Raw genomic sequence first — 12,396 nt, 5'->3', positions numbered from 1 at the left:
ATCCGTCCATCTCTAGTAAACCATGGACATATAAATAAAATGAAACCTTTAATTTTATTAACCTTAATATTTCCACATCCAATTTAGGGTTAGAATGGATGGGTCAAAGTATTTTACGTATGCAACCTTCCACTCTGCGGGACAGGCGGGGGGGTCATCTCATCACACCTTTGGCAAGTGATTTGACATGCTATTCGCCCCCCAAATGTGATATATAATCACCTACAGAACTAGCCTACATAGTGTCAGTTTGATTTGAACACTTCCTAACCTTTGGGCAATAGGGTTATTCTCCTCTCACTGACATGTTTCAATTATCCTGCACCACTTATGCTGTAGGGGATTTCTCAGACACCTTTGGGCAAGACTAGTAGTCCACCCACAGATAAGTGCAACGTTCCAGTCCAAATGAGACTAAACTCAACCTTAGAAAATTAGGATATTATAGGTTGGTCACCTTTGGGCAAGACACTAACCTACTCTACCATAATTTCTAAGTGACTGTTTTACTGATATTCCTTAACCCCATAGGTTGATCTAATACTTTAATCCATTTTATTATGAACCCAAATATTTACCCCCACCTGAATTAAGGATATAATCAGGGTAAATCAATTATCTTTATGTGCATACAATAATCTTTATGAAATTGTCCAAATTCCTGTATTAAAACTTTATAAAATGAAAATTAAAACTATGTAGTTGAAAATTACATAAAATTATCTTTCCAACGACTATTTGTGGGCTCAAATCGGACTTAAAACGGATCTGTAACGACCAAAACAAAATGAGTGGTCAAAACTATAATGGGTCGGGTCTGGAAATTAACGGATCTGGCCCATTACATAATGGGTTGGGTCGGATTTTAATGGATCCAATCCATTACTATAGCGGGTTGGGTCCATTATATACTGGATCAGGTCTGGCTTAATGGGTTATATAATTCAAATAATAAAAGATATTTAATTATACTAATTAATCTAATTAGATTAATTAATTAATTACAACCCTAATAAAAACCCTAACCTTAATCCCACCCGACCCAAGCAGCCACACCGTCGCCGACACCCAACGCCGGCGTCATTCTTCCGCGAGAACAGAGACCAAAAACAGAGACAAAAAAAAAACTTTAATAATATTAATAAACTTTAATTAATAATGTTAACAACTCCAGCCATGGCCACGATCAGCAAGATCTCCTCCTTTCTTTTTTCTTTTTTTTATGTGGAGAACCAAGTGATTTGAACTCCAGCCATGGCCGCATGATTTTTTTTTTTTAGCAGTTAGACAGCAAACACAAGAAAACCACAGCGGCCATGAAAAAAAATATTTGACGGCAAACAAAAATTGTTGAATATATTCTAGATCAAAAATTCATGCACAAACTGTGCTCTGATACCACTGTTGGATAATTTGATGATCTAGGCATGAATAGATGAACTAGAAATATAAATTAATTACCGTTCACCGACAAAATAATGGAAGTCTTCCCCTCTCTCCTCCCGTAACCAATGATGAGAATTAGGTCTCTTTTCTGCATACGGTTGAGAGGAGGGACTCCCACCCTTTATATAGATATTTGTGATTAACCATACCCATTATGGTTTAATCACAACCGTGAGATTACACTCCGGTCGATCCTATCCTTTAAATATTCAAGATAATCACCCAACTTGATAAACATGAAACTGTCTAACCAGACCATGTGGTTAGCATCCTGATCCTAACTTGAATCGATGGTAACTTTAAATCAAATCCAAAATCGAGTAGATTGGGCTACATGGGTTCGTTGGATTAATCGAACCCAACAAATAACACTCAGAAAACTTCATACATGCAAGAAATTGTTGGCTCTAGCGATCAACTGTTGGTACCAGAATATCAATGTTATTCAAAGCATTCAAATCTTGAATACGTTATACACATCACCCTATGAAAACCTCATATAACAACAGTAGCTACAGAAGTAGGTTCTTCAAACAAAGCCGTAGAGACAAATCTAATTCACAATACTAGATAAAGTATGGACGTGGAAGTGTCTGAGGTGTCCTCTGAATATCCCAAACTCACCACAGCATTGACCAGCATCCCGATACCGATAATACTACTCGGGTTGCTGCTAAAAGTTAATATTCCCAGAACCTCAAGAGGGCAGCTAGTTGCAAGCAGGAGATGCGTAGAGATCAAGCACGAAAGTGATGCCAAAATCCACATCTGCACACAACATTAAGCTCAGGTTCTTCTAAAGCCCAAACACAGAAGAAAGTGATGCCAAAATCCACATCTGCACACAACATTAAGCTCAGGTTCTTCTAAAGCCCAAACACAGAAACAGTTCCCATCATCCAAATAGACCTTGCACAACATTAAGCTCAGGTTCTTCTAAAGCCCAAACACAGAAACAGTTCCCATCATCCAAATAGACCTTGTATATAATGACACGTAGCTTTCACTGAAAGTGGAATTAAGTAAACCTTTCTTCACCGCTTGCAGATGCCAGTTAACCCCATCCTTCATGATGTATAGTAATCCGACACTGCTATTCAATCTTGGATGCCAATAACCTTATAGGTGATGTTACAATACTCAAATCAATTCCTCATAAGCGTTCTTCAGCCTTCATGTCATTTCAAAAATTACTACTAAAAGCTTTCTCGTCACTCGAAACCTCCGACACAAGCCTTCACCATGCCATTTATAAACTACTTTACCGCTACTGTACTTGAAAAAACTAACACATGCGTGGACATATGCACATTCACGTCTAGATATCGCATCGCCTGCGATTCCAGTGCCCTCCGTCCAGTTTATCTACTCCCCTGGTACTTACTAGAAGTTAATCTGTCCAGTTTATCTACTCCCATAGCACTACTAGAAGTTTTATCTTCCCCTGTATGTACCAGCAGAAGTGTGATATCAAGAGCTAGTGCTTTCATTGACGTTTGCATTTGAATCCGATGGAAGGATTAGAAATAAGGGCTGCCATCCAGAAGCATCCGGCACAATCCACTTTCTGACATGGACTATTAGATGCAAAATCTGTAGTATCTTGCCCAGGACAAGGTTTTTCAAACATGACCTTCTGAGGATAACAGCAGCTTGATACCTATCCAAGAACCAAGTAACTTCAGCAACAAATATCGCCTAAATGGATAAAAATGTAAAGTAGGAAGGGTTGGAATTGCATAATACCTGCATTCTGAGCTTAATATTGCAGCTCGTCCATCAGCAGACAACAAGAACTTTAGAAGTGCATCATATTTTGCTTTAGAATGCTTAGCATTGTTATCCAGGATATTAATCCATTTCCAAAGTGTATCAGTCTTTGCAACATAAAGAGGCAAGTTGTTTCCTAGTTTGTGCACCAAAACAGCCTGATGCTCACTAGCATTATCCAGGGCCATTCTAACGTTGAAGTTTTTGAGTTTCATATCTCCGTAGTGTATGCAGTCTGCTATATTAGCTTCAGTGGGAGCCAATTTTTCAGTCTTTAATATTTGTAAGGTTCCTAAAATAACCCCTATCATGGCCTGGGCATCATGAGATGGTTCTGGGCGTTCAAAGGTACTCGAGAATACATTGTTCGATGCATTACTATTCATGGAAGGAATAGATGTATGCATGTTGTTGTCATAAAATGGAGGCATATTTTGATGCACACCATTAGGATATTCTGAAATATTAATCCTACTCATATCAGGTAGGGAAGTAAAGGGCTGGCCATTAGGATGGGTAGAAACCGACCTTGCAGGTGATGCAGAAAAAGACAGACCATTTGGCCTGGTTGTAGGTGCTGTAGAAAAGGATGGACCATAGGTCCCAGATGACAGAGGAAAAGAGTTGTGCATGGAATTTGATTCAGACAAATTCAAATTCCAAGGTTGAAGATTTGTTCGAGGATGCAAGAGGTCACTAGGCATTGGTGACGGAGAATATTGCATGTGATGCGGGTTAGGGAAGTTATTTCCACTGTTCATGGGTATATCAGGGCGAGGTTGAATATAACTGCATGCAGATCCACTTGGTGTATTAGACCTACTAGAGTCCGGTAGTATTTGAGGTGAAGAGAGTGGAAACGAACAGAATGGTCTATTGTTCATACGAGCACTTTCTTGTGCTCCCAGACCTGATACTGTGGAAGCAGATGCATGATTTGGCTGTTTCACGCAATTGTTCTGTTTGGGACTGGACGCATTAGAACTTGCATTGGGTTGACGACGTTCTTGACTTCCAGTGGAGGTTGCTCTAGATATATTAGGATTCGGCTGGCTCTGAGTCTTTCGGTTCTGCTTGACTTTATTCCGGTTATCAACCTTCCAATTACCATGATTCTTTTGATTAGAATCAGTAGACTGTGAAGCGTCTGGCATGCTGCGGGCAGGTGTCTCAACATTTGACCTGCTACTACTTGATGCATTATGAAGCTGGGGGGACTCTAGCAATGGTGGGCCACCACTCAGAAGGCTCGCCCATAGCCAAACGTTCTTTGCAGCTGAAACCAGAGCTTGGGATACATTAACAGGCTGTGCCAATAGAGCCCATAGCCAAACGTTCTTTGCAGCTGAAACCAGAGCTTGGGATACATTAACAGGCTGTGCCAATAGAATATTATATCTCCTCATCCTTAGTTGATGGAGGGCATTAGAGAAGTCCCGATCACCAGAAATAAGAAGATAATTTGCAGGAGGCGGATTATCCACTGCCCAAAACAACATGTCCACCAAAATTTTCTTATCACTTGCATCTTTCACACCTGCATTTAGGTAAAGTTATCAAAATACTGGAAAAGGCTCTAGACTACCCAAGAAATATGTAGCAAAATATAAAAGGAAGATCTAAAATTAGCGCAAAGTTCAGCATAAACCATTTGGATGTAGCTTATTGAGGTGAGATTGCAACAGAGGGGCTGATGCACTAAAGATTTCACACTAGTACTTTGGCAAAGCAATAATACAAATAAAAAAGATTAGGCCCTCTTGAATGTTGAAACTCCTGACATTCTCCTTGGTTAGTGCATTGGTCAATGAGGTTCTGCTTGCAAACAAGACATCCAGCGATGTTGCATAAACAAGAACCTTCTTGCAGAAGAGAATATAAGGCAGCAGAGCAAGCCCTCATATGTAATGTACAAGAAAGAGAGCTACTAGTAAGAGATTAAACCAACCTATGGGTCATTAACAGAGCGATGGACTATGAAATTTTATTATCGACAACAGACACAAATGGAAAAGGGCATTAGATCCCTTGTCCTCCTATATATTATTATATACTTGATGTCTTATGTGATGACGAGATGTCAAAGACCAGTGAAGTTAGATCGCTAAAAGGACAGTGAGCGAACTTAAGATGTAAACTAGGCACTAAAAAGATACCTGCAAAGTAGTGACATCAGTATTTTAGATACTAATTTGCTGCAACTTAATTACAGTTTTAATTAATAATTTAATATGGTAAAAATGATTGAAGATAAAAAGAGATGAGTCATTCTAATTCTGAATAATACAAGCCACATATTGAGCTTAGAATTATCATACTGAAGAATGGTATACCTTAACAATATTTAACAAGTAACTATAGTTTGCATAGTTTGCTTCTCTATCAACGTCTAGAATTTGAATCTTAAACACAAGGAAAACACTTGATTAATCTTACCTCTCTGCCAACAAGCGTACACTACCACCTATGCTATTGAATAAAAATACATGGCTGAAGTTGGAGAAATAAACACAGTAACTTGGGTGAGAGCTAAAAAGGATTGTTGAATCCGATAAGAAATAGCATATACAATAGAATGGAGTTTGATCTAAACCAGCTCTCAAGAATCAGCAAGCTCTAAGAAAAATTGCCTTGGCAATCAAAACAAATACAAACACTCGCTTGTCTCCACTTAGCATTTCTTCCTACTACATTTAACTGACAATTGTAAGATAACGAAGGGAGATCCAGATCAATATCATGACATCAAAACCAAAGAGACTGGAATTAGCCACAAAAATGCTAGACAAATGTTGTACTAAAAGAAAGGATCCAAATTTTTGGTAAAAACATTATTGGGTATATCATCCAATGACTCCATGAGTCCTTGGTTTTTATGCCATCTATGTAAAGATTTATGAAGATCAAAGCCTAAGCAAAGGTACTCGTAGCAAGCTCTTCTGATGGTAAAATACTCTCCCGCTAGCAGGATCAATTATTTAAACAGAAAAATTACTACAATAAAAACAACAAGGCCTTTCCATCCCGAACATTTCGGACTGAAATAATTTCACAGTAAGATCTACTTTTTTTCACCATCAAACCGTTCCAAAACCCTAAACCAAACCGATTACACTGAAAAATCAATTAATTGCTTGAAATTAGGGTTTCAAGTTTAGGATCTTATACCAGCAGGAACATGATTGAGGGAGATCCCAGTACTGGAGAGCGCCTGCTGAGCCGCCGAATGGATCTTGCTCGTGTCCCCGTACGCCGAGATCGTCACCGCCCCTTTATAATCCATGGCCGCCAACGCGGAGCTTATATTCTGGGCGATCAGGTGGGGATCGCAAGATCGAGGAACTTGACAGTTCTCAATATCCCACCAAACTGAGGTCTTGGCCTTCACGTACTGCCCCTCGGCCGCTGCTCCCATCGTCGGCGCTCCGTCGCCGCCCATCGACAGTTGAGTTGATTGAGCGGTAGGATTAGGGTTTCTTTGAAGCGGAGGTGGAGGATTCTAGGGCTTTCGCCGGAGAGACGGGGAGCTATCGCATGAATGAGAGGGATAAAAGAACCACTTTTGGTCGCCGAGGAGTTGGGATGTTATATAGTGAGGTATAAGGGAACGGCGCACGATAGCAGGAGGTGGGGCCGGTGGCGTGTTAAACGGTGTGGATGCCGTACAAGGCCGCCGCGGGTTTGTTACAGCTCGGTCGGGTGAGTGAGTCAAGGTGTTTTTCGATATCAGTCCCCCAAATCTTTCATGTTAGAAATTGAAAGATATGCCGTACAAGGTGTTTTTCATTGTTAGAAAAAGCGCAAGGTTTCCTCGTTTATTATGAAACCTTTTAAGGTTATTTTTTTCATTACAAAACATCCCGTTGTTATTTTCCTTCAAATTTTTTTTTAAAGCCTATTTGTATTTTAAAACTACCATCTTCTTCTTACTCTTAACATACTCATTTTCTCCTAATGACGAGACATATATTAGAAATTGAAAGATACATCAAATGGAGGCTAAAATCGAACGATTGAAGAGACTACGTTGACCTTCTATTAGTTTTCTCTTAGTTAAGGTCGTAGTACATGGATTTCATGTGAAGAGAGGGGAGATGGATCTTGCAATAGTTTAGGATAGAAAAAAAGCTTTATAGAGGGGTATTTTAGAGAAAATGTGGAAATTAAATAGGCTTTAACAGTTTTGTAAGCAACATGGTCTTTCGTGACGAAATAATAGTGTTAAGGAGTTTAATAATAAACTGTTAAATTTAATAATTACCCTTTAAATCTATTCTCACAAATCTTGATATTTTAAAAATTAGTTTCTAAATCTTTTAGTGTTTTGAAATTAGTCCCTCAAATTTTCATGTTCTGAAATTTATCGCACAAATCTTATAACTGTTTCGACATTTATTCTCCCAAATCTTTAGGACATTAATTAGAGATACTAATTTTAAAATATTTAAAAGATTAGAGGAGTAATTTTAAAATATGAATATTTGGAGGACTAACTCATAACACTTAAAGATTTGAATGACTAATAATTTCAAAATATCAATATTTGAGGGACTAATTCCGAAATATAAACGATTGAGGGGATTAATTCAAAAGAAAACATTTAGAAAAAGTATGCAAATTTTATAAAACTCTAGAGAGAGAGAGAGAGGACTTTTTTTTAATAAACTATCACGAATTCTGTAAATCTAAAAACATTCACGAACTATTAAATGACCTTCTAAAATAATTTCTAATTGTGTTTAGAGAGAGGAAAAAGAGGAAAGACGAGGCCGCAGGTGATGAGAGGGTCAAGGTCATACATAAGGATTAGAAAGGGAGGTACAAAGAGAGGAGGGAGAGAAAGCAGAGGAGGGAGAGACGACGAACGGGTGGTCGGTGCTTAGATTAGGTGGAGACAGAATTTGAGGGTGTTTCGGCAAATAGAATAAAATGTTGTTAGTTTATATGCGGAAAAAATTTTGCCATTGAAAGGGAGGAAGGTTTTTCTTTTCGGGCTTAGGGGTATTCTGTTTTTTTTTTTTTTTTTGACTCGTGTATTGGACACGTGACCCATTATGAATAACAATAGCAGCGGATGTTTGTTTACATGGGAGTGAGAAACAAAAGTGTGAAAGTGAAATGCTTTCAATTGAAGTGTTTGTTTAGATGCAGTTAACAAAGATGCAGTTAACACAAAGTGAGAGAGGGAGTTTCACAATATACAATAGAATGTTTGATTCATTTTAAGTCACAATAAAAATGGAAAAATGCAAAAAGAATTGTTAATAAAATCTATTTACCACCACATTTTTCTCTTCTGGCAGAAGATAGAATTTATTTAAATCACCAACTAGTAATGACTTTTATCATCTATTCAAAAACTTAAATTGTATAATTTAAAATAATCTATAAAGGAAAATATATAGTAAAAATAATGTGATTATTGAATAGTAACAATGTTAAAGTCAGTGTCTAATAAAAAATTCTTCTCCTTAATGAGATTAGCATAGTTAATAGTGCAACTATATTTATAATAAGGGGTATATATGTAAATTATACTATATCTCATAGATGTACACAAATCTCAGCTTGTGCAAGGGTATGCCGAAACCCTAATTCTATCGGACAACTCTCTTCTTCCTCACAATATTTTACATGGTATCAGAGCGTCAAGTTTGAGATCAAAGCAATTCAAACCTCGACTTCATCGTGTCCTTGACATCACCCTCACCCTCTTTGAATACAACAACCTCAGCATCGACCTCCTCTTCTTCGAGCTGCTCAGGGAATCCGACTTCCTCCATCCCTATTTCTTTGACTGCAAGCAACCCATCATGGAACCCGACAACTCCAATTGCATCTCTGATCTCGACAACTCTAGTTCCATCAGGAAATCCGGTTTTGGCCACGAGTCTTACCTCGATGACTCCATTTTCATCTCAGAGTTCCACATTGCTTCTGCTCTCCTATGCCTTCTCCGAAATCACACAACCTCTGTCGATGCCTCCTACACCCTCCATCAGCAAAACAAATCATTTGTTCTCCCTTTTGCACAATCAACAGACGTTCCCAATGTCAACAGTAACCTTTTTGATGCCGCCACAATCAGTTCTCCCTCGTGTCTTGTTCCAATCATCCACACCAACCATGGGAATTGATCAATTAACTTCTGGACTTCATGGCTTGAATTTATCAGATGGCCTTATTCCCTCAATGCCCAATTCAAGTCCGTTCTTTTCTTCGACTTTGGCGGCACTGAATGTCACGAATCTTATCACGGTAAACTGAAAACTATTGAAGATTATTTTGTTAGACCCTAGAGGGGGGGGTGATTAGAGTCTTATGCTAATCTAATCCGATTATATGCCAATTAAAATTAATTAACAAGTTATCCTAGAAAGTATGAAACACAACAAGATATGTAAGCTAGGATAAGCAATATGAACTAAGTGATATATCCTAGCAATAAGATATTACAAAATGAGCAAGGATATATAAATCACACAAGGGTGAAATAAACAAACTACAAAAGTGATAGGGCAATATGAAGTGCAATACACAAAGGTAATATAAGATATGCATACAAGAATAAGAACGCCAATGCAAACACAAACAAAACGATATGATTATGGAGTTCGGTCTAACCACTTGACCTACGTCTCCGCTCCTCACCTCGAGGAGATCTCCACTATCACAATCGGGTTTTCTACGTTTACCCGAACAATGTTTACACCTCACAATACGATTTTCTAGTTTACCGAAAACTCTACAACTTACACACTCTTGCAATCCCACTCTACATCCTCTCAAGTGTTGAACTAGACGTGTCTCCCTCAAGTGATCGGTTACAACCTCTTCCTATGTTTGTCAACCGACGCCACTCCTCTTGGGACGATCCCAGACTCTCGCTACACACTTCTCTCGGTGTACAAGTGTATTACAAAGTGAATCTCACAATAAGCACAATTACAATAAATGATTGTTCTCTAATATGGATGGGAACATAATGAAAACTTACACTCAATTGTTATAACTCTCACCAACCCAAATATACTATGTATGAAAATACGATAAGCTCATGTGGGTGTGTGTAACAATGAGAGTAAATAAAATCAAATCTAAACTCAATATAAAAACTAGCTTTAAAGAAAGATAATCAAATAACTATGCAAATATAAAGCTAGATAAGAGTTTAGAAATCTTCTCAATAGATCAAGAGGTGGAGGGAGAATAGTTGGAAGCTCAAACTTCAATAGATGATCTCCACAAGCTCTTTGTGGAATTGATTCACAAAACCGAAACACTCAAATGCTTAAAAGCTTCTTAAACACACTTAAACCAAACTAAAACCCTTGTTAAAACTCTTTTAAACTTGGTTAAGAAACTCTCTTGGCTGTTGCTGAAAGAGGAGAGCAATGGGGTATATATAGTCTCTCAAAACATCAGCAAAACCCAATAGAAAAGACCAAAAAGCTATCAGAAAACAGCTGGAAAAAATAGCCATTGGAACTGAAAAGACAGAGCGGCGGTCGACCGCGGTGGTCGACCGCGAGGAACAAAGAAACATAAAAAGGCTCTGGACAACAGGCGGTCGACCGCGAAAGTCTCTGGACTGCGTACGGTCGACCGTCACGATCGACTGTGAGTCATAAAAACATATAATGAGTTTCTGAACTCATGGCGGTCGACCGCGAACTGATACATGCTAAAACATGTTTTGAAAGCTGAAATACTGATTTTAAAACACTATTTAAAAATATCAAATAAATTTAGAAAAATGTAAAACTTTGGGGAATGATTGTAGACATGATAATAAACATGCTACAAAGACTGGTTTTCAAAAAGGTCTTTCCAAATAAAAAATATCATCATTTTACAAAATAGGCCAAAACACGAAAATGTAAACATATGAATTTTGACATTTATCCATGTTTTGAAACATTATAAAATGATTTTATAGACTTGAAGAAAGATGTAAACTATTGTTATGAAGTCTATAAACAATGAATGTAGTATTTTATCGAAATACCCAAATAATGCACTAAAACATGATTTCATTGAACTAAATAAAATTGATATTGATGAAATCATATATATGCATATAAGTATGAAACAAAAAATATGTTTTCTAATTATATTAAATTATTTCATATTAAAACTTAAAAACTATCAAAACACATAATATAAACTTCTAAACTAAATTACCCAAGCCGATCTTGATCTTCAATAAGCTTGACTTGGTACACTATGTGGATGAAGCTGAACTTGGATCTTGAACTTGAATTGCATAAGCTTCACTCCACAATTCTGCCAACCTCCATTTGGATCTTGAACTTGAATTGCATAAGCTTCACTCCACAATTCTGCCAACCTCCATTGGATATGATCGTGAAAGCTTGATTCCATCCATCCTCTAAGCTTCACTCCACAATTCTGCCAACCTCCATTGGATATGATCGTGAAAGCTTGATTCCATCCATCCTCTAACAATATTGTTTGTCTATAATAAATAAAAAACACAAATACTAGATAAACAATATTAGGAGTAAATTATTTGTTAATTATCATCAAAACAAGAAGGCCAACATATTTGACCTGGGAAACGCAATTCACCATGTTATCGATCTCCCATAATTTACTTGGTTTTGTTGATGGATCGTGTCATCCTCCGCCAATGTATACCAACGATGTTCAACGCAATCCTCACTACATGACGTGGAATTAGATTGATCAAAGCCTTTGCCCGTGGTTATTTACTATTTTATCTTGAGAGGTTTTAGCCGAAATTCATGATCTCGCGCACTCTTTTTAGATTTGGGATCGCCTTCAGCGTCGTTTCTTTACGAGTAGTCTTGCTCATGTTATGGAATTAAAACGCAATATTACCGCTATTAAGAAAAACGACAATTAATCCATGGAGGAGTATTTACGTGAGATTCTCGCTGCGATTAATTCCCCTTTGAGTGATTAGGAACTCGTGCAACACACTCTCTTTGGCTTGAACAATGATTACAAATCTCTCATTACGACATGACCTATTTTGGCAACAATATTACCTTCGATGACCTCCGTTCCAAGCTAATTCTTCATGAATAATGTGTTCGTTATTTAAAGGAGCGTGATTCAGACGTTCTTCAGCATCAAGCCTTTGTCGCTGGTGTCTCCACATCCGATGATGGCTTGAGCGCTGTCGCTGCTACC

General features: G+C 37.8%; 1 protein-coding gene across 2 annotated transcripts; it reads right to left on the bottom strand.

The window, feature by feature from the left end:
- LOC109848450 lies at nt 2,262–6,780 on the bottom strand. 2 transcript variants are annotated; one of them, XR_002248794.1, is made up of 5 exons: nt 6,385–6,780; nt 4,569–4,753; nt 3,193–4,499; nt 2,426–3,106; nt 2,262–2,355 (listed from the first exon to the last, which is right to left on the bottom strand). XR_002248794.1 is itself a non-coding variant. In XM_020417949.1 (4 exons), the coding sequence occupies exons 1-4, from the start codon at nt 6,653–6,655 to the stop codon at nt 2,917–2,919; spliced, it is 1,953 nt and encodes a 650-aa protein (XP_020273538.1). In that variant the 5' UTR covers nt 6,656–6,780; the 3' UTR covers nt 2,366–2,916. The 2 variants fall into 2 exon arrangements, 1 of the variants encoding a protein (XP_020273538.1); XM_020417949.1 differs by lacking the exon at nt 2,262–2,355 and having other exon boundaries at nt 2,366–3,106.

The sequence above is a fragment of the Asparagus officinalis genome, chromosome 7, assembly GCF_001876935.1.
Source record: "Asparagus officinalis chromosome 7, Aspof.V1, whole genome shotgun sequence".
Classification (NCBI taxonomy): Eukaryota; Viridiplantae; Streptophyta; class Magnoliopsida; order Asparagales; family Asparagaceae; genus Asparagus; species Asparagus officinalis.
This window is presented reverse-complemented; position numbering and strand designations above follow the sequence as displayed.

What these genes read in the sequence shown, in the direction of transcription:
- LOC109848450 (XM_020417949.1), bottom strand. Translation starts at nt 6,655, where the DNA reads ATGGGCGGCGACGGAGCGCCGACGATGGGAGCAGCGGCCGAGGGGCAG. An exon ending in CCTCAATCATGTTCCTGCTG is followed by an intron (nt 4,754 to 6,384) that starts GTATAAGATCCT and finishes ACCTAAATGCAG; the next exon opens with GTGTGAAAGATGCAAGTGAT. An exon ending in ATATTAAGCTCAGAATGCAG is followed by an intron (nt 3,107 to 3,192) that starts GTATTATGCAAT and finishes GTTCTTGGATAG; the next exon opens with GTATCAAGCTGCTGTTATCC.